The sequence below is a fragment of the Syngnathus floridae genome, chromosome 13, assembly GCF_059516105.1.
Source record: "Syngnathus floridae isolate MCC-2025c chromosome 13, RoL_Sflo_1.0, whole genome shotgun sequence".
Classification (NCBI taxonomy): Eukaryota; Metazoa; Chordata; class Actinopteri; order Syngnathiformes; family Syngnathidae; genus Syngnathus; species Syngnathus floridae.
Genome location: NC_142425.1, coordinates 12,768,986 through 12,790,773, shown reverse-complemented (window position 1 = coordinate 12,790,773; position 21,788 = coordinate 12,768,986). Strand labels below are relative to the sequence as shown.

The 21,788-nt window shown below is 44.3% G+C and overlaps 4 protein-coding genes across 6 annotated transcripts; 1 reads left to right on the top strand and 3 right to left on the bottom strand.

The window, feature by feature from the left end:
* Positions 1–31: 31 nt before the first annotated feature.
* Positions 32–1,694, top strand: LOC148388973 (uncharacterized). Its single transcript, XM_088393861.1, has 3 exons — positions 32–510; positions 1,009–1,178; positions 1,266–1,694. Exons 1-3 carry the CDS (start codon positions 141–143, stop codon positions 1,620–1,622), a joined length of 897 nt encoding a protein of 298 aa, XP_088249987.1. The 5' UTR covers positions 32–140; the 3' UTR covers positions 1,623–1,694.
* Positions 1,695–9,183: 7,489 nt separating this feature from the next.
* Positions 9,184–13,511, bottom strand: dcun1d4 (DCN1, defective in cullin neddylation 1, domain containing 4 (S. cerevisiae)). Of its 3 annotated transcripts, none has more exons than XM_088393864.1 (11): positions 13,458–13,511; positions 12,227–12,297; positions 12,103–12,142; positions 11,923–12,010; positions 11,773–11,852; positions 11,631–11,701; positions 11,364–11,455; positions 11,168–11,276; positions 10,975–11,079; positions 10,723–10,825; positions 9,184–10,564 (listed from the first exon to the last, which is right to left on the bottom strand). In XM_088393864.1, the coding sequence occupies exons 1-11, from the start codon at positions 13,474–13,476 to the stop codon at positions 10,509–10,511; spliced, it is 834 nt and encodes a 277-aa protein (XP_088249990.1). In that variant the 5' UTR covers positions 13,477–13,511; the 3' UTR covers positions 9,184–10,508. The 3 variants fall into 3 exon arrangements, with proteins under 3 accessions (XP_088249990.1, XP_088249988.1, XP_088249989.1); XM_088393862.1 differs by lacking the exon at positions 13,458–13,511 and adding an exon at positions 13,329–13,441; XM_088393863.1 differs by lacking the exon at positions 13,458–13,511 and having other exon boundaries at positions 12,231–12,303.
* Positions 13,512–14,501: 990 nt separating this feature from the next.
* atg4b (autophagy related 4B, cysteine peptidase) lies at positions 14,502–18,601 on the bottom strand. Its single transcript, XM_088395048.1, has 13 exons — positions 18,459–18,601; positions 17,618–17,719; positions 17,158–17,229; positions 16,994–17,092; positions 16,825–16,926; positions 16,670–16,742; positions 16,499–16,578; positions 16,220–16,422; positions 16,030–16,108; positions 15,809–15,954; positions 15,671–15,727; positions 15,449–15,542; positions 14,502–15,291 (listed from the first exon to the last, which is right to left on the bottom strand). Exons 1-13 carry the CDS (start codon positions 18,466–18,468, stop codon positions 15,218–15,220), a joined length of 1,191 nt encoding a protein of 396 aa, XP_088251174.1. The 5' UTR covers positions 18,469–18,601; the 3' UTR covers positions 14,502–15,217.
* A 372-nt stretch (positions 18,602–18,973) lies between these two features.
* On the bottom strand, positions 18,974–21,697 carry boka (BCL2 family apoptosis regulator BOK a). The gene is made up of 4 exons (XM_088393992.1): positions 21,205–21,697; positions 20,624–20,752; positions 19,567–19,730; positions 18,974–19,428 (listed from the first exon to the last, which is right to left on the bottom strand). The coding sequence occupies exons 1-4, from the start codon at positions 21,413–21,415 to the stop codon at positions 19,303–19,305; spliced, it is 630 nt and encodes a 209-aa protein (XP_088250118.1). The 5' UTR covers positions 21,416–21,697; the 3' UTR covers positions 18,974–19,302.
* Positions 21,698–21,788: the final 91 nt, after the last annotated feature.

The following is a 21,788-nucleotide window of genomic DNA, read 5'->3' as shown; positions in this document are numbered from 1 at the left end:
AGAAGACAGTAACTGCGCGTAAATGATTGAATGCCGTCTTTGGGCGGGTTTATACATGAGCAGACTTTGGCCGTGATGTTTAAAGCACTTCAGATGTGGAGAGTAGATGGTCAGTGTGGATTATATGGATTGGACTGAGGATGGCTCGGGTTTTGATCGTTTTGCTGCTGCTCACCTGCTCTGGGCTCCACCATCACTCGCTGGCTTGCCCGCCAGCCTGCTCGTGTCCCGGGTCGTCTGTGTTGAACTGCTCCTTGGCGGGTCTCCGGGCTCTGCCACAAAACCTGGACTCTGTGGCTGATTTGGACATTTCCCACAACCACCTAGAACGGGCGACGTTACTCCGCCGGACGCTTCCTCAGCTCCGCAGCCTTCGCTTGGCCAATAACAGCATCACGCGCCTGTCGCTCTGCATCCATGGACGTGTTCAGGGTCGAGGGTGCGCCTCCTGGGCCCCCAACCTGCAGCTCTTATCAGTGGAGAGGAATCAGCTACGACGACTACCACGGGGTGAGTCACTGGGTCGTAAATTCTTGCTGTATTAATCATTATTATCCTAGGTTTAAAAAAACAACAGGTTGAAAATATGCCATATTTTTGTGGAACACCTTCAAATAACAGTCATTTAAAATGATTTCATTAATTAGACTTCATTACGAAATCACTGCAAATATTTTTAGAAAATTAAAAAAATGAGAAAACGTTTTCTGTGGTCATAAAACTTATTCCGATAACTGTGCTACAAGTGGACAATAAAACAATAAATTGTTTCGTACTCACCGTCAACTTTGACATGTGACAGACATGCGGAGGGAGGAAGCTTGGCAGGTGAGTTTATTCACATGATCAGTTTTCTTATCTATCCATACGTAAGATGTTTCCTACTCAATGGTGATCATCATTCTGTTTTCACCCCCTCAACATCCAAAGAAAAGTAAAATACAGCATGCTTGTGGAGTTATCCTTCTAATGGAGACTCCATTCTTTACAATCTGCTGTGCTCAAAAGGCTTGAGTGCTATAGAGGCCTTGGAGATCCTGCAACTATCCTTCAACAACATTACCACCATCCAGCTAGGAGAATTGGACAACCTGCGTGGGCTACGGGAACTTCACCTCCAACACAACCTCATCAGCAGCCTGCACCCGAATTCCTTTAGACATTTACACCAGCTCGAAGTAAATAAAAACCTATTAAAATAAAAGTCATCCCTAAAGATTAGCTTCAGTCTTGGAAAGGAACATGTATTATTTGTCTCATGGCAGATTCTCGATGTGAGCTTCAACATGCTGACCAGCCTCGACCCTTCAATCTACTTCTCTCTACACACCATCGGGACGGACGTTCACCTTGCTGGAAACAAGTGGCACTGTAACTGCATCATGAGGAACATAAGAAGATGGATGGCTATTAACAGGAACAGAGGGTCGCATTCCTGGGATTTGGTTTGCGCTTCCCCGCCCATTCTAGCAGGTGCCGACGTTCTACACCTGGAGGACGATGATTTAAACTGTTGGAGCACTGAAGAGGAACCACAAGATGTGACGGTACAACAAGGTTCTGATGTTCTGCTGTCCTGCACCACAAGAGGTAACAGCTGGAAAATTCCTTTTTTCAATTAAAACCAAATCAGCAAGTCGTGTCTTTTTCTCAGGTGAATTATGGTGGACGCCTGCTGGTTTCGCACTTGGAAACCAACCTAACTCTGGTCTCCTCGTCAGCGCCATCACAGAGAAAAACACTGGTCTTTACGTGTGTTTGTCCAAGGATCACCAGGTGGTGTCCATCTTTCATCTTCATATCGCAGGAACTAGCAGAAAAGTTCGAAGTGTAGCAGAGAGAATCACAGGTGAAGTAAGGAGTCAAATCGTGACACAGTCCGACTTGACGTTAGCCGTGTGTTTGTCCGTGTTCATCACCTTTCTGTTCGCCTTCATCCTGGGAGTTGTCCTAAGACCTTGCATCGATATTCTCTGGAAGAGGATCACCAGAAAGAAAACATCTGAAAACACTGTCTCGTCGGCCGAGGAGAGACAATACGACAATGAGGCCTACTCGGAAGACCCAGAGGAGTCGCGCCCTCACAGGGAAAGGAGAGTTACCTTCAGCACGGTGGAAGAAAATGATGTTAAATATTATGACACGGAACATGACACGAGAGTAAACGGTAAAGTAGTTGAAAATGAAATGCTTGTAGATAGAGATTCGGTATTTGAGAAAAGTCTAGAGGGAAGCAGTTCAGAGGATACACGAGGTCTTTCGGACCAAAACCTCACCAGAACTTTGTCTGATTCTTCACTTTCTGACAAGGACCAAAAACAAGTGGACACTCTTTATCAGAACACATCAGAAATACCTCAAATTTCCATGAAGAAAATTCCAGGAGTTTCCTCTGAACCCGTTGTAGATCACGCACAGCATACAAACAACGGTGACATTTTAGCAGTGGAACTTGAAGATGAGGAAGAACAATTTGACTTCAGCGACTCTGTCCGCAGCACATCTCCGAGAACCAGCAGCCCCATGGGGTCTTTTAACTACACCCGACAAATTATGCCAAGACTGAGCAGAAAACACTCGTCCGGCTCCAGTTCGTACATGAGTGACGACGAACTTACGCAATACACCGTCAACCCAGATCTGCAAGAAGAGAAGGTGAGCTACGCTGAAACCAAGGTCTTCAACAATCCTGCTAGTTTGAAGTCTGAGAATCACTATGAACATAGCCTGGATCAGGACACAGAACTTTGGTGGCCTGAAATTGATTTCGAGCACTCGATGCGCGTCCAGAGACGAATGGATATCAAAGTGCGTGAGAGAAGCTTCAGGGATAAACACACGACAGGAAGGGTGGTCACAGCAGGAGTCACACCTTCAACTTCTTTCACTGCCGGCAGTGACAGTGAAGAATCACAAGCACTTGATTCGCAAACGCAGTGGCCAGCGATTGATCTTGAGCATACCATCTCCGTCCAAAGACGTTTAGATATCAAATCACTAACATTAGATTCCTCATCCGGCGAAGACTCTGATGGATCAATATGCCTCACAAAGCCCAAAGACACTAGGTGGCCCACCGTCATTGACCTTCAGCAGATTCCTTACATTGAAAGGGACCTAAATGTAAAGTCAACCCGTCCCGATTCCGCTTCGAACAGTGACAGTGAAGAGGTAACATGGGCCAGCATGCCACAGTCTCCATCAAATGTACCTTGGCCTGCAATTGATCTTGAGAATTCTTTTAGAACCAAGAGGCATCTAGATGTCAAACCACTGTCACCAACTTCACATTCAACTTCCAGTATTGACAGTGAAGATGAAAAACTGTACTACACACAAAAACAGGAGCAAGGGACCATTGAAGTGACTAGTTACCCTATTAAACCACCTCCAACACTAAGTTATAACCCACGACTGACTGATCTTGATGATTCTTTCAGAATTAAAAGGTATCTTGATGTCAAACCACTGTCACCACCTTCAGGTTCAACTTCCAGTATTGACAGTGAAGATGAAACAATGTACTACACTCAAAAGCAAGAGCATGTGACCCAAAAAGTAACTAGTAACCCCAATAAAGCCACTCCAACACCAGGTTATAGCCCAGAATCACCTTGGCCCTCAATTGATCTTGAGGATTCTTTCAGAATCAAAAGACGTCTTGATGTCAAACCAATGCCACCAACTTCAGCAGGTTCAACTTCCACAATTGAAGATCAAACTATGTACTACACTCAAAAGCAGGAGCATGGGACCCTAAAAGTAACTAGTAACCCCAATAAAGCCACTCCAACACCAGGTTATAGTCCAGAATCACCTTGGCCCTCAATTGATCTTGAGGATTCATTCAGAATTAAGAGACATCTAAATGTCAAAGCACCTTCACCACCTTCAGATTCATCGTTCAGCAGTGGCAGTGAGCATGAAAGAACACTAAGTCATGACCAACACTCACATTGGCCCTCAATAGATCTTGAGGAGTCTTTTCAAATCAAGAGGCGTCTTGATGTCAAAGAAACTCCACCACCTTCAGGTTCATCGTTCAGCAGTGACAGTGATCATGGAACAACTCACCACATCACAAAACACGAACAAGGAGGCAATAAAGTAACTAGGTACCCTGCTCAAGTGTCACCGACACTAAGTTATGACCCACAAACACCCTGGCCCTCAATAGATCTTGAGGAGTCTTTCAGAATCAAGAGGCGTCTTGATGTCAAAGCACCTCCACCACCTTCAAGTTCATCGTTCAGCAGTGACGGTGATCATGGAACAACTCACCACATCACAGAACACAAACAAGGAGGCACTGAAGTTACTCGGTATCCTGCTCAAGTGTTACCAACACAAAGTTATGACCCACAAACACCTTGGCCCCCAATAGATCTTGAGGAGTCTTTCAGAATCAAGAGGCGTCTTGATGTCAAAGCACCTCCACCACCTTCAGATTCATCGTTTAGCAGTGAGTATGAAATTCATCATATCACAGAGAAAAAGGAGGACATCACTGAAGTAACTATGTACCCCACTGAAGCATCACCAACACCAAAATATGACCTCCAAGCAGCCTGGCCCTCTACTACTCTTGAGGATTCTTTCAGAATTAAGAGGAGACTAGATGTCAAAGTACCATCACAAACTTTGGATGCGTCATCCGACAGTGATGATGAAATGAATACTCACATTCAAAACCTGGAGCAACACACCATCGAAGTAACTAGGCACCCTCCAACACGAAGTTATGATCAATCTTGGCCCTCAATTGATCTTGAGGAGTCTTTCAGAATCAAGAGGCGTTTAAATGTCCAAGCACCTTCACCGTCTGATTCATCGTCCAGCAGCAACAGCGATATTACTAAAGTAACGAAGTACACCACCGAAGTGTCACCGATGCTAATTTATGATCCCAATGCCCCTTCTATTGATCTTGAGGATTCTTTCCGAATTAAGAGGCATCTGGACATCAAAGCACCATCACCAACTTCATATTTATCATCCAGTGAGGATGAATTCATTCATCCCATCACTGAACAGGTGCAAGAGATAAAAAATGTAACAAGTAACCCCATTAAATCATCTCCAGCACCAAGTTATGACCCACAAGCCCCTTGGCCTTCTATTGAGCTTGAGGATTCTTTCCGAGTTAAAAGGTGTCTCGATGTCAAAGTTCTCCCACAAAATTCAGAGACATCAACCTTGAAACAGGAGCAAGGGACCACTAAGGGTTCACCAAGACCAAGTCGTGACCCACAAGCACCTTGGCCCTTAATCAATTTTGAGGACTCTTTTCGAATTAAAAGGCGTCTAGATGTCAAAGCACCATCACTAACTTCCAATTCGTCATTCAGAAGCGACAGTGAGCATGAAACAACTAATCAACCTACAAATGAGGAGCAGGCAATCACAAAAGTAACAGGGTACCCCATTAAAGCACCTCCAACATCAAGGTATGACCTACAAACACCTTGGTCCTCAGTTGATCTTAATGGTACTTTCAGAATTAAGCGGCGTTTAGATGTCAAAGCACTGCCACTAACTTCAGAGTCGATGTCCCGCAGTGACACTGAAGATGAAAGGACCAAACACACCACAAACCAGGACCAGGAAACCAACAAAGAAACTCAGTACTTAACTATAACACCTCCAACATCAAGTTATGAACCACAAGCACCTTGGCCCTCTGTTGATCTTGATGGCACTTTGCGAATTAAGCGAAGTCTAAACATCAAAGCACTGTCACCAACTTCAGATTCATCATTCAGCAGCGACAGTAAGCTTGAAACAATGACTCAACCTACAAAACATGAGCAAGATATCCTGAGAGTAACAAGTTACCCATTTGAAGCACCTCCAGCATCAAGATATGACCCACAATCACCTTGGCCTTCTATTGATCTTGATGGAGGTTTCAGAATCAAGCGACGTCTAAATGTCAAAGCACTGTCACCAACTCCAGATTTGATGTCCAGCATTGACACTAAAGACGAAAGGACCATTCACATCACAAAGCAGGACCAGGAAACCACAAATGTATCTAAGTACCCCATGAAAGCACCTCCAACATCCAGTCATGACCCATCATCTCCATGGCCTTCTCTTGATTTTGAAGATTCTCTCCGAATCAAGAGGCGTCTAAACATCAATGCACCTTCACCACCTTCAGATTCTTTGTCCAGCAGCGACCATGAATATGAAATGATTCATCACGTCATAAAACAAGAGGAGCAAGGGATTCCTCGGCATCCAATAAAAGCATCACTAAGACCCAGCTCTAACCCACAATCATCTTGGCCCTCGATTGATCTTGTGGATTCTTTCAGAATCAAGAGGCGTTTAGATTTCAAAGTGCTGTCACCAACTCCAGATTCATCATCGAGCAGCATTAAACAGGAACAAGGAACTGCAAATAAAGGGGATGATCCACGAGGGTTTTGGCCATCACTTGACCTTGAGGATTCTTTCAGAATCAAGAGACGTTTAGAAATTAAAGAACAATCACCGGCGTTGACCTCCAGTAGCGACAGTGAGGATGACACAATTGAGGTGGTACAAAGGTACAACGAACCACACAAGGGAAGATCTGAATCCTTCAATCGTTATGATCTGGAAACAGAACACCCTACTGTTGATTTTCATAGAATCAAACATCTAGATTTCAAATCGTCATTCCCCCCCTCCTCAAGTCCTGGGGATGAAACAAACCAGGACCCTGAATCTCTGCAGTATGGCCTCTATGAGAACACAAGCCAGGACCAAGAAACAAGTCTTGGGTATTATCCTAAACTAAAAAGGCGTTTGGACATAAAAGCCCCATTGCCGTCCCCTGTTCATCTCTCCAGCAGCAATAGCGAGGTCACACCAAGCCAAGTTGAGTCCACAGGGACAACATGGCCCTTGGTGGACCTTGGTAGAGATACAAGCACCTCAAACGAGCAAGACGATGATGCCATGGAGACACAGGGAGTGCCACCGTTATATCTTGCTGTCCGCAGACGTTTGGATATCAGAGGACCATCTCCACAGGCACAACTGCCTCCTGATGTTTCATCTGAAGCTTGGTATTACAAATCAAAGGACCCCGCAAGTGACAATGACAATGAGAACAAAGATGAAAACAAGAGTTCCTTCAAATCCCCTGTGATGATTGTCCCTCAAAGTCCAAAAAGAGAGCCCGACATCAAATTAGAAAAATATGTCAATGTTCCTGAGACCGTGGGGGACAAAACCAGCAGCCTGACCCCAGAGCTAAATCCAGAGCTCCAGTCACGGTGGGCCAACATGCATCTTGGGTTCTCTCGCTTTCGGAAGCGTCTTGAAATCACATCGCATGCACATGAACCACCCGTGGTGCCCCTCAGTGAAGGTGACTTTGGAGCAACAAAACAAAAGCAGACAGTAGTTGGCTTCACAGACTCTCCACTAACCGCTGCACAAATTTACGTCGACAAACCAGAAGTGGATCCCGCAAATGAAGAAATGTCGAGCCTACCAAGTGTCCCGCATATAAGGAGGTACTTGGACATAAAGGCTCCGACTACTCTACAAGAACATCTATATTCATCAAGCAGCAGCAAGAATGAAGCTGAGTCCACAGACGATTCTGAATGGAGAGGAAGGTCGCATGATCTCAGTCTTGAATCTCCGTATGGAACCCAGACTGTCGAGACCCAAGCAACAACGGAGAAGTACTCCAACAACAGCAAAGATGAAACATGTGAAACAGAAATGACAGAAGCTGCAAAGATGTCGGTTAGTGAATCACCGATACAATACAGACGTTTAATTATGAAAGCTTCATCTCCACCAAATGATACTTCAACCGGGGATCGACACACTGATGTAATGACTACACTCCATGGTTCCTCCTATAGTACCAGATACCAGTTACCTTATACAGCTAGATACCAGAACCCATATGTTGCCCCAGAGACCACTTCCAGTCCAGAGTCTGGAAATGTCACTCCCCCCACCAGGGATTCATTAGGAGTCAACATAATGACTACAAAAAGTGGTTCCTCCGACAGTGCCAAATACCCATCTCTTGCCCCGAGACCCTTCAGGAAGTCAACTGAGGGCCCATCAGCTGAGAAACGATGGACGGAACTGAAGACCCACTTCTCTGATCTCTCCAAACATCCGGACCTGCCATCTCCACTTGAAGAGCTTCAAAAAACTGAAGCCGGGTCATTTACACAGAAACATGGAAACACATCCGTGACAAGATCTCTTAACCTAAGTGGCCATTTTTTGTCTCCGTCCAGCATTGATGAGATGTGGAAGGGCACATCAGAAAAGGATAGAAGAGGACTTAGCGCTTTGAAAGCCATGTCGTCTGAGAGACAATCATGGGACAAGGATGGAAAAGTGAACCCTCCCCAACCAAGTAGCACTTTTGGGGATTCCAAAGAGGACTTGTCAGATGTCCTCATCTCTTATTCCTCAGCAAGTACTGCAGAAGACATTCCTCACAACATCCTTCAATACAGGACACATGCGCCTCTGATGAGGACTCCACCCCCTATTCCGACAACACCACTGTCAAATGAAGCCGTGGAGTTAACATGGGATTCCAAAAGTTCTTACACCCCAAGCATTAGCCAAGTTTAAATCAGAAGAACAAAAAACAATTTGAAAATGTTTTCAGAGTGCACATTTGTAAGCTATATTAATTATTGTCAAAAAGACAACAGCGATTAATTCTATTATGATTAATTTATCTGTACATGTTATGACATTTGGTAATATATTTTTGTAAGATTTGGTCCCAAGGAGGAAGGGACCTGTTCATCACTGTTTGGATATTTGATTTTTATTTAGTTGTAGATTTAATTGGTATGAAAAGTGCAATTCAATGTTTATCTTTACCCATTAATGGCAGGCAGAACAATTCATTGTTCTTTCACTAGATGGCCCAATGTCTTAATCAATTCACCTTGATTTCACAATTTCATTTGAGTAATATCAAACTATTATTTCAACATACAGTATACTTTGTATAATATTCACATCTGTACCCATTCTGTGTTGCAGTTAATGCAAGTACATATAGATATATGGGTCGATTTTCTTACCTGAAATAAGCTTGCACTTCTTCCCACTTGTGGCCGGATTGCCTTTGTCATGGTGTGATCACGTTTTGTCACATTTTCCTTGTTAGAAATAAAGTGCTGCAAACAAGTCAAGTGGAGTTAAGTTAATAAACCCTTTTTATTTAAGTATATAGACATTGGTTATAGTGAAAACCGACATATAGACACTTAGTTTTACATACATATATACAGCTGGGACAAGCACTTTCACCTTCCTGCATTGTCACAAGATCATACGAGAACATTAATTAAATCTATACATAACCGCGTGTTGTCTATTTCACAGAGTGAGACCAGTGAGGGTGTCATTTGTGTGCGCAAGTCAACGGATGCACTGCCAATAAATAAACAAAAAACGCGTACGCCAAGCAAGCTTTTTCGTTTGGCGCCAATGGGGTGAACGCTTGTTCCACCATGAGGTTGCACGTATGTTTTTTTCCAGGTCTTGACGACGACGATAAACACAATCATGTGTTCCCGTTGGGAAACCAAACGATAAACATGATAGTGAATATCTCCCCCCCCAAAAAAAAAATCTAAACACAAAACTTTTTCACAAATTTCTGTACAGGGGGGAAAAAAAATGGCTCTGTCAGGAGCTGCATGCAAATATTAAAATTATTTGGACGAATCAGCGTCACAGCACAGCCAAAACGACAAAAAATGTGGACAGAAAGAAAATAAAACAAGAGCGCTATTTTACAGTTCCGACCTGTCCCACATTCCTTGTAGGCGGCGCAAGAAATGCTCGTTTCGACACTGGGAGGCAAAGTGGGGGGAGATGCTACCTGAAACTATCGGACTAAAACGGAAGACTGAACCACACATGGGGGGGACAAAATTGACAGCGGGCTTGACGTCAAACAGGCTCCCAACTTTTACACATATGTACATCTGTCAACTACGTGTGTGGTAAAGTTTGAGGCACAGCTAAGTGGACGCATCCATTGATCCGGTAGGGACCAATAAATGCTAACGGGGCTGGGGGGGCATCTATGGCCCGCCTGAATGGATTTAGCAGCAATGTGGTTTTGTTTGGTGCTAAAAAAAGCTGCCCCTCAAAAAGGGGAAGAAAAAAAAAAAGACTGGCACTAATCAAGTAAACAGCACAAGCAGCTGAAACCTGCCAAGGTAACCAACCCACCGTGACTTTTTTCTGTTTTATCTAAATGTGGTCACCTTTAAGACTCTGAACCCCTCGCTTTTTCTCCACCCACAATACTTTCTCATACTCCGGGTGGAAAAGTGGTAAACGTGGGTTTAGGGCTAAGCCTGGCGAGCTCGCCAGCTTTACCGAATCTGGTAACGTGCCCCCTCCCCAGCGACCCACCCCCACCCGTGGCTGATTTTTTTTCCTTGTTGATTCTCGTTGTTGCGGTCATCACAGTATTTTGTATGTTTGCTTTTTTGCAGTTGTAGCTAGGACATGTGTCTTTCCTTGTACCATTCCACAAACTCGTCCAACAAGACAGGCCCTGGTGGGAGGGAAGGAAGATTTGTGTTAATATTGCCGAGCGTGGGCCTTCATGATACTGAAATGCTCAAAAAAAACAAAAAAAAACCTTGCAAAATATATTTGTTCAGAATTTCCCCGATTAAAAAGAAAAGGGGGTGGGGGGGGGGGTAGACTTACAGGCTCCATCCTCATCGTAGTTGCTGAGGTCCAAGTTGATTGTCCGGCTGAACTCCAACACGTTGCACCACTGGTCTTTGTTGACCACTTTGTACTTTGATTGCTGGACATTCAAACAGTACCAAAATTACATCACATAATTGGTCAAGTTTCAAACCCAATGCTCGTTCCAACATTGGTAGGATGACGCCAAAGTAAATGCAATAACATGATATTTTTTCTCTGCGGCCGCCGACATCCAACCGTCATTACCTCTAGAAACTGATTGAAGACGGGAAAGAGGGGCCACGTCTTTCCCAAAAGAAGACCCAGCATGCACTTAGCCGTGTTCAAGTCCAAACTCCTCTGATCCTTCTCCTGCCAAAGAACTCAATCAATCAATCAATCTTAGAACCAACACATTTCCAGCCAACACACACGGTAATTTCACTTTTGCCAGACTCACCCTGGCAAAGTCAAAGGCGTATCGGTAAATGTGCTTAAAGCTGGTGCTATCGTTGAGGACGGACCTCAAAAAGTCCAACGAATTCCTCAGCCTCTCGGTGGAGTCGCACCTGTTGAGAGCACACGAGTTGGTCAGATGGAGAGGGCCCATCTCTCCATGGAGAGGAAAATGGACCATAAAATGGTCGTATACGTACTGCAGCGAGCCCATGCCCCTCAGCCACTCCTGCAGCGTAAAGTAGCCCATGCTCTGAGCGTCCAACTTCCACGCCAGCACGAGCATCACCACCTGCAATATGCGAAACACCAACATTGGACCTTCTTAGAGATGACATTAAAAACCCACTACATGTACACCTTTACAACTCTGATCTGTAAAAAACTTTTCTGTACAATATGAGCAGTTTAATGACTCTAATAATAAATTTGGAAAGTTCCCAAACAAATACTACCAATCATCTTACATTCTCGGGTTCCACTCCGATGTCCTCACAGAACTTCTCCATGCCCTCTGGTCCCACCACATCATCGCAGCCTATCAGAGAGCAGCGTTATGCATCACATGACCAAAACAATGCAATTCCAATCCATAAAATGTTGGCTTACCCGCATATTCATAGAACCACTCCAAGCATCTCTTGCTGGAAAATGTTTCCTCCTCACGGATAAGTGGAGAGTCAAGTTTTCTGAAAGTGCAGAAAGAATCAAATAAAATGAAATAAAATAAAATAAAATAATAATAATAATAATAACTACCTGTCCTGGCGACTCTTCTTCGCGGACAGGTCATCTCCGGCAGTGGGTCTCCTCTTTTTCCTCGGGGGCATGGCTCTGGAGCAACAAGCTAAAGAAAATCAAAAAATTTATATTAACAAAGGAAAAAAGTTATAGTTGAGTTTTCTTGCATTCATGCAAGAAAACCTTTGCAGATATTACCTGACGAGCGGCTCTCCTGTTCAACGTCTTCCGTGAGGTTCTGCCAGAAGAGATGCCAAATGCTTTTAAGCCAAACAAGTATATGCTTGAAAAACAAACACAACATGTTGTCGTATACATTTACCAGCCTGTGCAATGTGTGGTGGATCTTATGGATGCTGGCCAGCGTAGTCAAGTGAGAATTCAGCTGAAAATCTGTCAAAAGAAACTAATAAGCAATTGTGGACATGGAACACAAGTCAAGTACGAGGAGATACGAAGATGACGTCACGGACTCGTCAAAAGTCCCGAGACCGTCCGTCGGCTAACGCTAGCGGTGTCAATAGATGTTCACGGCTTAGCTTTAGAGTGCAACGGCGTGATGTTTGAACACGAAACGACAGGGCGGGGTCTTGACGTGACTCGAACATGTGTTTATTTAGTTTCCGGTTGGTCGTCAAATGCCAATCGAAAGTGTTCGTTAAAAGCAAGACGGCAAAGCTAGCGTTAGCTTGCGTACCAAAAATACCAGCGCAACTTGCGCGGAGTTTACTAAGTAGCAAAGCGCGGTGTGCGCTTGGGATTTGTAGTCTATTTCTGCCAGGAGTTCCAATGGCGGCGATGCTTGGCCACAACCATCAAGAACTACAATTCCCCAAAACCCCGACAGGACGAGAGATTCTTTCAAAGCCATCTGCCCCCCCACGACTAACATTAAACCTGACTGATTTACAAGCCTTTTTAACATTATAAAAACGCAAAATGGGTTTAAATGAGACAAGTGAATATGTTGTTCATCATAAATGCTAACCTGGGCGAAAAGAAAGCCAGCAAAACGGGACGAGCAAGTCAAATGCAAGATGTTAAACTCAACTGCGTCACAATTTTCACTCTTAAAAACCTACACAGGCATTTGACCCATTTCCACGTTCGTTGCGTCGTCCACTAAACTCCCCCGAGCCGAAACTTATCATTCGTCGGTCACCGAAGACTTAAAACACGGGAAAAAGATAGCAAGGCAGGTAGATAAGCACGACACTAAAGATTCGCATTCGGAGGAAAAAATACACGTCGGCTGTAATCGAGGAAGGCGGCCGACAAGGGTGAACATATACATAATTTCACCCAACAAAAAAGTGTGGTGTCGAATAGGAATAAGGAGTCCATTTAGACTCTGTACACGGCCTTTGTTGTCGCGCTGGCAAATACAAAGAGACCGACGCAAAATAGCACAAAATTCATCGAACCCCGCAGAGCTGGCATAATATGGAAACGCGGACGAGTCGAACGCTTTTCTATTCATGTCTGGAATGTGTTCTGTTGCCTGTAAACGGTCCTAATGTGACCCAAAAGAGCCGGTAAGGTATACTACTTACTGGCCGCATCAGAGTGCATCTTTATGAAACATACAACTGTCTGTGAGAAGTCCGCATACCGGCCAATGGGCGGAGCAGGTCGACAAAGCCACGCCTCTCAGATGCTGATTGGACCAGAATCAGTACAGTTTCCGCCTATACTCCCATTCCATTGACCACTCAAGCTGTCTTGTCAAAAAGGCCTCGCCAACTAGTCCGCCCATGCGCCTATTTGATTGGTTACTGATCGCCAAATAGGCGTAGCCCGCTTTTTTCGTTTATTGGTCCTGTTTAGTTAAAGAAACATGACTGAAGCGTCGAAGCCGGGTGCGTGCCACTTCCGCCTGTACTAACATTTGATTGGCTATTTGTGCTGTCTTAAAAAAAAAAAAGATCAGGACTCCGCCTACACGCTAACGTGATTGAGCAAAGATCCCAAAAGGCGTGTACCATCATTAACTAATTAATTTCACAATTTTGCGATAAAATGTTTCATGCAATATTGCTTGTTAGATAAATTACACAGTATTTTTAAAAGATTTTAGGTTCTACATCACAGCTGTCAAACTCAAGGCCCCGCCGGGGGCCCAGATACGGCCCACCACATCATTCTATGTGGCACAAATTGTGCATCAAATTCGTGTGTCATTACTAGAATTGCAAATTGTCTTTTAATAATATATATATTTTAAAAACATTTAACCAGTTTTTACTCATCTGATTTGAAAACAAGTTATTTGTCAGTTTGTTTTGTAGCTTTTACTGTATATAATATGAGGTGCTCATATATTTATTTTATTTATAATGGCCCTCCCAAAGAAGCCATGACTACAATGCGGCCCACGAAAAAATGACTGACACCCCTGTTCTACATAGTCATTTCTTTTGTCAAAAAAAGTCAAAGGTCAGGGGCCAGAGGTCTTCTAAAAAAATTACAAAAAGCCTTAGCATACATGGTCTTTTTTTAAAAAACAAAAAAACCTTCCTTTACATGGTCATTTTTTTAACAAAAATAAGCCTTGGTTTTGGTCATGGAAGAAGAAGAAATTGACAACTTGAGGCATGTGAAATCGTATCAGTCAGTTTATTACACACCTCTCGTTCATGTGTGTGTGTATGTTTATGCGTGTACATACACCACTCCCAAAACCTTTGTTTGGGTCCAATTTCAGAATGAACCTAAACTGCACTGTCCTTGACAGGACTTTCATCCACTTGTGAAAAACAAATGCTAAAGTATGCCTTTCTGTGACTCTTCGTGTCTCTGTCACAACCGGCAACGTGCAGCGTAAAAAGAAGAGAGCCTGAAAAAGTCATAGCAAGGCATAAGTGGACTTGCTTGGGAATTTATTAGTCCATTTATGTGCATTTGAAAGTTTAGAAGTCATTCAGTGTAGATGTGTAGCTTAGCTTTGCTCCCTTGTATGATGGTGAGTAAATAAATAAGTCTGGTGGCCAAGGATACTTTTTCAATGCTTTTAGATGAAGCGCGCGACGGGACGGACTCGAGGTTGGGGGGGCGGATTTGGAGTTAGGGGAGGGCAAGGCACCGTTCTGCTCTCCTTTGACAACGTTAGTTAGTGATGCAGTTAAGACTCCCACGGTAAAACGTTTGGAGGTGAGAATGCACGCACGAGTCCCCATCCTGCCTTTCGAGGCCAGGGCGTTCCCAAACCGGATGGCGGCTTTTCCCTCTCGGCGTGTGGGAAAAGACAAGAGAATCTTCTTCTTTTTGCTTGTTTGTTTAGGCGTCAAACTGTGTTGGGTTGTTGGCGTGTTCCTCACAAAGAAAGGATCTCAAACTCTTCGTCCTCGGAGTCAAAGAAGCGTTCCAGACGGTCCGATTCGGAGAAGTCTAAAAATGCAGAATAATGCCTTAAAATAATACTGACAACAATAAATGTTAAAAGTGGACATGAATTAAGAAAAAGAGGCAGATGTTTCATTTTCATAACTGTTGGAATCAAATCAAGATCAAACGTGACATAAAAGTTCATGCGAAAGAGTCTTACCAGGAGTAAGGTTGAGCGCGTCCACGCTGACCATATGTGACGGCTGACTGTCCACCAGCTCAAACATCGGCAAGCCTCCTCTGTTGCACGACAACTTCGGCAAAATTTAAAAGGACATTGTAGATATTCAAAATGGAGTAGGAAAAAGTACACCTTTTCACTTCCTGTAGGTGTCCCAATCTTTCTGCCCTCATCTATTCAACCTGGATGCGGAGTCCTTACCCTCCTTATGCGCATGCACCAGTCGTCAAAGTCATCCTCCGTTCTGCAAAAGAAACCCTGGAGGACACAGGGACATGGGTTTTGTTACCAAGGTGATCCAACACAAAATGGCTGCCGGCAGTGGGGAAGAGTCATTACGGCGGCGATAGACGGGTCCAGTTCGCAGATGTGCATGCGGCAGGGCGGGTGCTGGCAGTGGTACGTGTCGTCGGGCACCTGGCCGTCGTCGCAGGGTTCCACGGCGGGCTGCGTGGTGTGAGGGTCCAAGTAGATCAGCTCCTCGCCTGGAAAGAGGAAGACAATGGGAGCTGAACAAAATGGCGGACGCCGGACAAGAGGTCAAATGGGGGGAGACGTACCGATGTAACCGATGAAGTAGTGAGCACTGTTTGGTTTCCCGCCAATGACGCCGAGCGACTGTGGCAGCATGAAACATTGCTGTGGTAGCACAAGAACCGTTTTAATTTTGACAGGACAAAAATGTTGGGACAGCTAGAGGAAGTTTTCAAGTCCTAAGCAGTGTCGTAGAGACTAAGAAGCAAACATCACCTTGAGTGTTTGTATGTAGGCGTCGTTGATATCACTGAGTCCCAGCCTGAGCGGGATGAGGAGGACGAGCGGCCTCCAAAGTTCCACATCCTCCCCCAAGAAAGCGCAGGCGCCCTCCATACAGCCGTTGAGTTGGCTGGTCGCCGCCGAATCGCCGCACGCTCCCAGATCCGCCGCATCCAGCCAAGGCATGCACAGACGCTCTGCGATTAACACCGTGGCCGCTCGTCATCATCATCACTTTGGACGTCCCCATGCGAGCGGTCAACGGCAACTCACTGATCTCCTCGATGACCACCGTGTTGTCCATGGCCACGTGCACCACCAACCTGCTCCACGTGTCGAACACTGCCAGCTTCCTGGGAAAAGGCAAACAATGGACTAGCGATGTGCTAATCTCGAATCCGCCGCGCTGTCGCTTGTTCAATGATTGACGTTGAAAAGACTCACTTGAGAACCTGTGCCACTGTGTTTGGTCCGTACCACTGTCCTATGGGCTTCCCCTCGCCAACTCCCATTTGGGCTGCACAATAAATTCCACAAAGCCAAAGAATAAGTCAAGTACCTGAGGCGGGGCGGGGCAGGTCAAGGTGGCAGCCACGTACCGATCTGATGTATGGAATAGTAACTATCTTTCTTGTCGATGAAGGCGTTGAGGATGCTGACGTACTCTTCTCTCTGCTTCTGCCCTGATGACCATCGCCAGTCTGCCACGGAGGAAAGTATAACAAGGATTCGGATGTGTCTAATGGCTGCTTACGGGCCATACGCTACCTCTGCCCAAGTGTCGGCACATCAGGGCCTCGCCCAAGATCATCTGCCCGCACCGCAGCATGCAGCCCCAACCCGTGTCTGACGTGGGCCCCGTGCCTCCTGAAAACGAATATTTAAGTTCGCGGTGTTTCTTTGGTTCTTTCAAAAAACAAAATGGCACTCACCTATGGGGGGGAAGTTTTTTCTGTATGTGAACCAAAGTCGTGAGGTGACGTCTGATAGGATGTCATCTTTCTCTGTCAGAAAATGACACATTGAGCCATACAGTCACTTTTTGCTTCAATTCAGTGCTCATTATGCTGCTCCTTCTTCACTGTTTGTGGCCCAATTAATTGCCTGCCACGAGTTTTGGCAAAGACTTGCTGAAACGAATAGATCGAGGGTTGATGCAGCAAACAAACAGTGGTGCCTCAAGTGTGTAGCAATACTTTACTACAAAAATAGACCGGTAACAGGATCATTTACAAAATAACTATCCTCGACTATAACAACAAGAAAAGATTATTTTTCTTGTTGTGGTTATTTTTATGGACATCATCTTGGACTTTGTATTTTTGTATGGATTCTTTCTATTTGTCGTGTTTATTCCTATTTTGTTTTGTGATCTGTGGAAAGAGTGCTTACCTGTGAGCGCGTTGTATTCTCTCCCTAAAATCCAAACAGGGTCGGAGGTCTCGGGGAAATCCTCAAACTCGCCAAAGCGAAGCGTGTCATATGTCAATGTCGCTGTTGAGTGAGGGAAACATATTAAGACGTGACAATCTGTGTTCCAAGATGTCTTAATTCAATAGAACACCTGTTCCATTGTGGCTAAATCAGGTATCCCAAACATGAACAAAATCATTTATAATACAAGTAATACATTTATAAAGGTTTGTATGTTAGCTAGGTAGCTACTCTCTGGTTCACCTAAGATGACGTCAAACAAGACCTTTGGTATTCTCCCCTCAGACACTTATGGAACAGTCCTATTTGGAGTTCCCACTTATGTCATATCTACTTTAAAATTTACAAAAAGTTGTAATTCGTCCATCCCCAGCCAAAAGGGACGCTATTTGGCAACTAGATTTGTACAAAGTGAAAGTTGTCAATCATCTTTTGGTAATGATGACTGAGCAAACACTAAAGTATTAGCAACATGAGTGATTTATCAAATCATGTATACAAAGTACACATAGCTTCGACACATAATGCAAGATTTAAAGGATAAATAAATAAAAAAAAACAGGAAAAAAAAACAAAATCAAAACAAAACAGCAGGCTAGCGTAATTTAGCAGCTAGCTTTGGTCATCACTCTAGCAGGGCTGACGCCAGCGAAGCTCCAAAGGAATGTCGCTTCGGCGGTGGGTTGGCAACCCAAGCAGACTTTCCCCCGGCATGAACTTTGCTGCTAACATGTTGCTGTGTTGTTTCCACAACATGTAATGTTATGACGTTAAATGTTGCTCAAAAATCTCGCCTTACCTGCGTCCATCCCGACGAGCTGTGCTAGACTTGTTTGTTGTTCTCGAGCCAGTCTGGCTCCAGTTCGACCAATGGCGAGAGACTATCAGTGCGGAAGTGGAGAGAAAGGCGGGACGATTTCGAGTGTAGCCAATAGCTTTTGATATACTGCTTATGCTGACCAATCAAAAACTGTTGACGTGGGAGAGGAGGAGCCTGGGAATGCAATAAAACGCTAGATGGCGCTGTTACTCCATCTACACATACGTTCTGATTTCTCAGTGTCAAAAATGTTTATTCTTACTGTTGATCGTCTATATGTAATGTAACCCTTTAAAGTCGGTGCTGTGAACTTTTTTTTTTTTTTTTAATAATTCCATATTAGTCCAGGCCGAGCCGACAATATAATGCGATCGCCCCCAGATTGGATTTTGCAATTTAGCCGCATAATTTATAGAACTATGGTTGTTTGCCTTTTTTATTTCATTTACCCAAAACATTTAAATACAACTGAATAAGCCCACACAACAACAAAATGTCATGAATAAAAAATTATTTATTAAGGCCTTATTTGACAAATTATAACAATTTCTGGTCCAACATTGTGAATGTATAAAAGAAAACATAGCCACAATAAAGTGAAAAGTGCACATCTATGGATCAAGGATATGATTATCACACCCTTTCTATTAATCTTATAAAAAATTGCACCAAATAGGCAGTTTTGTGTCATGCTAAAAACAAAAAAAATGCACACATTCTAACAAAATATGTGCTTTAATAATCAACAAACAATTAAGGTGCAGGTAGTGTGTATATTGGGGGGGGGGGGGGGGGTTGTAAGGGGACCATGAAACGGGATTCGTCACTTGTCCCTAAGCAGGTAAAGCACTGCAGCCTTGACGTAGTGTCCGAAGGTGCACAGAGACAACACCAACCAGTGGGAACGCAAACCAACCTCTGTGCTCACCACACATTTCGTCAGGTCCACCTAAACAAGAGTAAGAAGAACAAGTGAAGCAACTCTTTATATTACTGCACTTGAAGCCTTAACCTAAACTTAAAATCCTGAGCCAGATTTGAAACGCTACTTTGAATAAAACCAATAAGTGTGTGTATGCACACTCACCCAACCTCCTCTGCGTTTCAACCACGTGGACAGACTTTTGCGGACAAACTCCCCCATGCAGTCCACAATGGTGTGGACCATGGCAGGGTGGCCATGGCGAACGCAGTCCACTGCAAGAGAGCCAGCCACCGCGTACAAAGACACAACCTTACCCCACGTAACACCTGGACACACATACACAAGAACACAAATCTTGATTCTTTTTTTTTTTTGACACCATAGAAGCATTCTCTGTGCCCCGGAATCCATTATAATACAATCTTTTACTAGGAAGTAGTTCACTAATTTAACACAGTCTACTAAAGACCATACTGGAAGTAAAATATATTCAGTTCTTGATATTTTTGTTCAGTTTTTGGCATTTGAGTCACAGCAGAACTCTTGCCACTGTTCTACAGCATGAATGAAAACTGGTGAAATCTCATTAACCTCCAAGAACCAGGAAGTAGCCTTCCCCAACACAAAGATGATTTTGTTTTACTTTTGTTCATAGCTGAGCATTGGCAGAAACTCTGTGCTCTTCCGATGCCAAAGTCGGCAGCTGAGTAGATTTTTTAGTGCGGAAAAAATGCCTCTGTCTGCTTTTTTTTCGGCTGGATGAGCAGTGTTACAATGTTCCGTTGAGAAGGGGGGGAAACACAATGAGAGAAGAGTGTGTATCTCTTTTAACAGGAAACTCCGTCGACCATATTCGTACTGTTTAGATGTCCCGACTTTGCCTTTCCGTCCATCTCATCTTCTCATAAACACACTTGACTGTGTTTGTCTTCCATGAGTATAAAGTGCAGGATGATGTCATTCGTGTCTCTTAACCAAATATGGAGCTTACCAAATTCCCAACCCTCGTATCATTCACCTTGGTTGCTTCATGATGTCACTAACCTGATAAATGATAACAAGTTCCTCTTCGTGTCAACTCCACTTCCCTAAAACCATATTTTGGTCGTGAGAAAGAAAATATGAAGCCAGGAGGGGACTGGAGCCCAGTTTCAAACCTGAACCCGGGTGCAGTGAGGCACATGTGCAAACCACTTGCTCGAGGAAAGTGCGGGCTCACCTGTGGAGAAGATGTCGGCCGCCACAGCCAGGAAGGCATCTGTCACCGCGTTCTCTGAGGCCACCGTGATGTTGAGCTGCCGAGCCACGTTGCGATAAAGGCTGGGACGCAGATATTCCAGCTCGTCACCTTTAAACACAAACAGGACAAGCGTTACTATTAGATAATATATGGATTATTTGTCAAGTGCAAAATTGAAAAGAAAAAAGTCTGTTTAATAGAATAATGTAAACTAATTCTGTTTACCTAATGAGTTTCCTCTCTGCTGTATGGATTTACAATACCATTATGAACCATTAACCCGATTCAATGGTGTTATGATTTTAAAATGTAACAATTACATTGATTTGATTTGTGTATTTCGGCAAGTACATAAACAATAGATTTTTTACAGCTTCATTTCACATTCCATTCGACATGGTTTGGCTGAAACCTTTGTCATGTTCTCCATAAAGCCAAACTTTCCAAGTTCATTAAATTCAAAAAATTAAATCATCAGCAAAAGGCAAACCGAATTATTGCTGGTGTGCATCTCTCATTAATGATTCAAGGACGCAACGATTTTAAGATGTGCTGCTCACCCAACCACAAGAGCACCGTCGACACGTCACTGTGCGTTCCCCATGAAGAGGCAAACTGCTCGGACTTGTACCAGCCGATACCCGCGCGGCCAAGCCTGGATTGGATGTAGTCACGGCAAAGCGCCTTGGCCTGAGACACAAGCTCCTTGTCGGTGGGCGAGCGGTCGAACACCTCGGCGGCGAACACGGACGAGCGACGCAACATCTCCATGTCTTTTTCCTAGTCCGCCGGCGACCTCCCGGAGCGCTCGGCTCGGCGGGCCGCCTGCGCGTGCCTCCTAAACGGCCACGGCCGCGCGCGCACCACGCTCTTCGTCCGGTGGCTCCTGGAGGATTATAAGGACTTACTCGGCTTTCATGTGTTGAGGGATGTCAAACAAACTTGTCATCCTGCCTTTCGTTACGTCACTGAAATATTGAGTTTGCATTGTGGCAAAACAAAAAGTTAGTCAAGTGTCCTTCTAAGGACACATTTTTATTTGAGACCTTAGACCCACCCACCCCCAGGCGCATGCGCACAAGACAATCATCAGTCTTGAATCTTTTGACTCTTACAGAGAAATCTCATTTATTTATAAATAAAT

Coding starts and splice junctions, on each gene's coding strand:
- boka (XM_088393992.1), bottom strand. CDS start 21,415: ATGGAGATGTTGCGTCGCTCGTCCGTGTTCGCCGCCGAGGTGTTCGAC. Junction 20,753..21,204: donor GACGGTGCTCTTGTGGTTGG/GTGAGCAGCACA, acceptor TTGTGTTTAAAG/GTGACGAGCTGGAATATCTG. Junction 19,429..19,566: donor TGAAACGCAGAGGAGGTTGG/GTGAGTGTGCAT, acceptor ACTCTTGTTTAG/GTGGACCTGACGAAATGTGT.
- dcun1d4 (XM_088393864.1), bottom strand. Junction 12,143..12,226: donor ACCACACATTGCACAGGCTG/GTAAATGTATAC, acceptor CTCTTCTGGCAG/AACCTCACGGAAGACGTTGA. Junction 11,456..11,630: donor TCGGAGTGGAACCCGAGAAT/GTAAGATGATTG, acceptor CGCATATTGCAG/GTGGTGATGCTCGTGCTGGC.
- atg4b (XM_088395048.1), bottom strand. Junction 16,743..16,824: donor CTATTCCATACATCAGATCG/GTACGTGGCTGC, acceptor TTTATTGTGCAG/CCCAAATGGGAGTTGGCGAG. Junction 16,579..16,669: donor ACAGTGGCACAGGTTCTCAA/GTGAGTCTTTTC, acceptor GCCTTTTCCCAG/GAAGCTGGCAGTGTTCGACA.
- LOC148388973 (XM_088393861.1), top strand. CDS start 141: ATGGCTCGGGTTTTGATCGTTTTGCTGCTGCTCACCTGCTCTGGGCTC. Junction 511..1,008: donor GCTACGACGACTACCACGGG/GTGAGTCACTGG, acceptor TGTGCTCAAAAG/GCTTGAGTGCTATAGAGGCC. Junction 1,179..1,265: donor GACATTTACACCAGCTCGAA/GTAAATAAAAAC, acceptor GTCTCATGGCAG/ATTCTCGATGTGAGCTTCAA.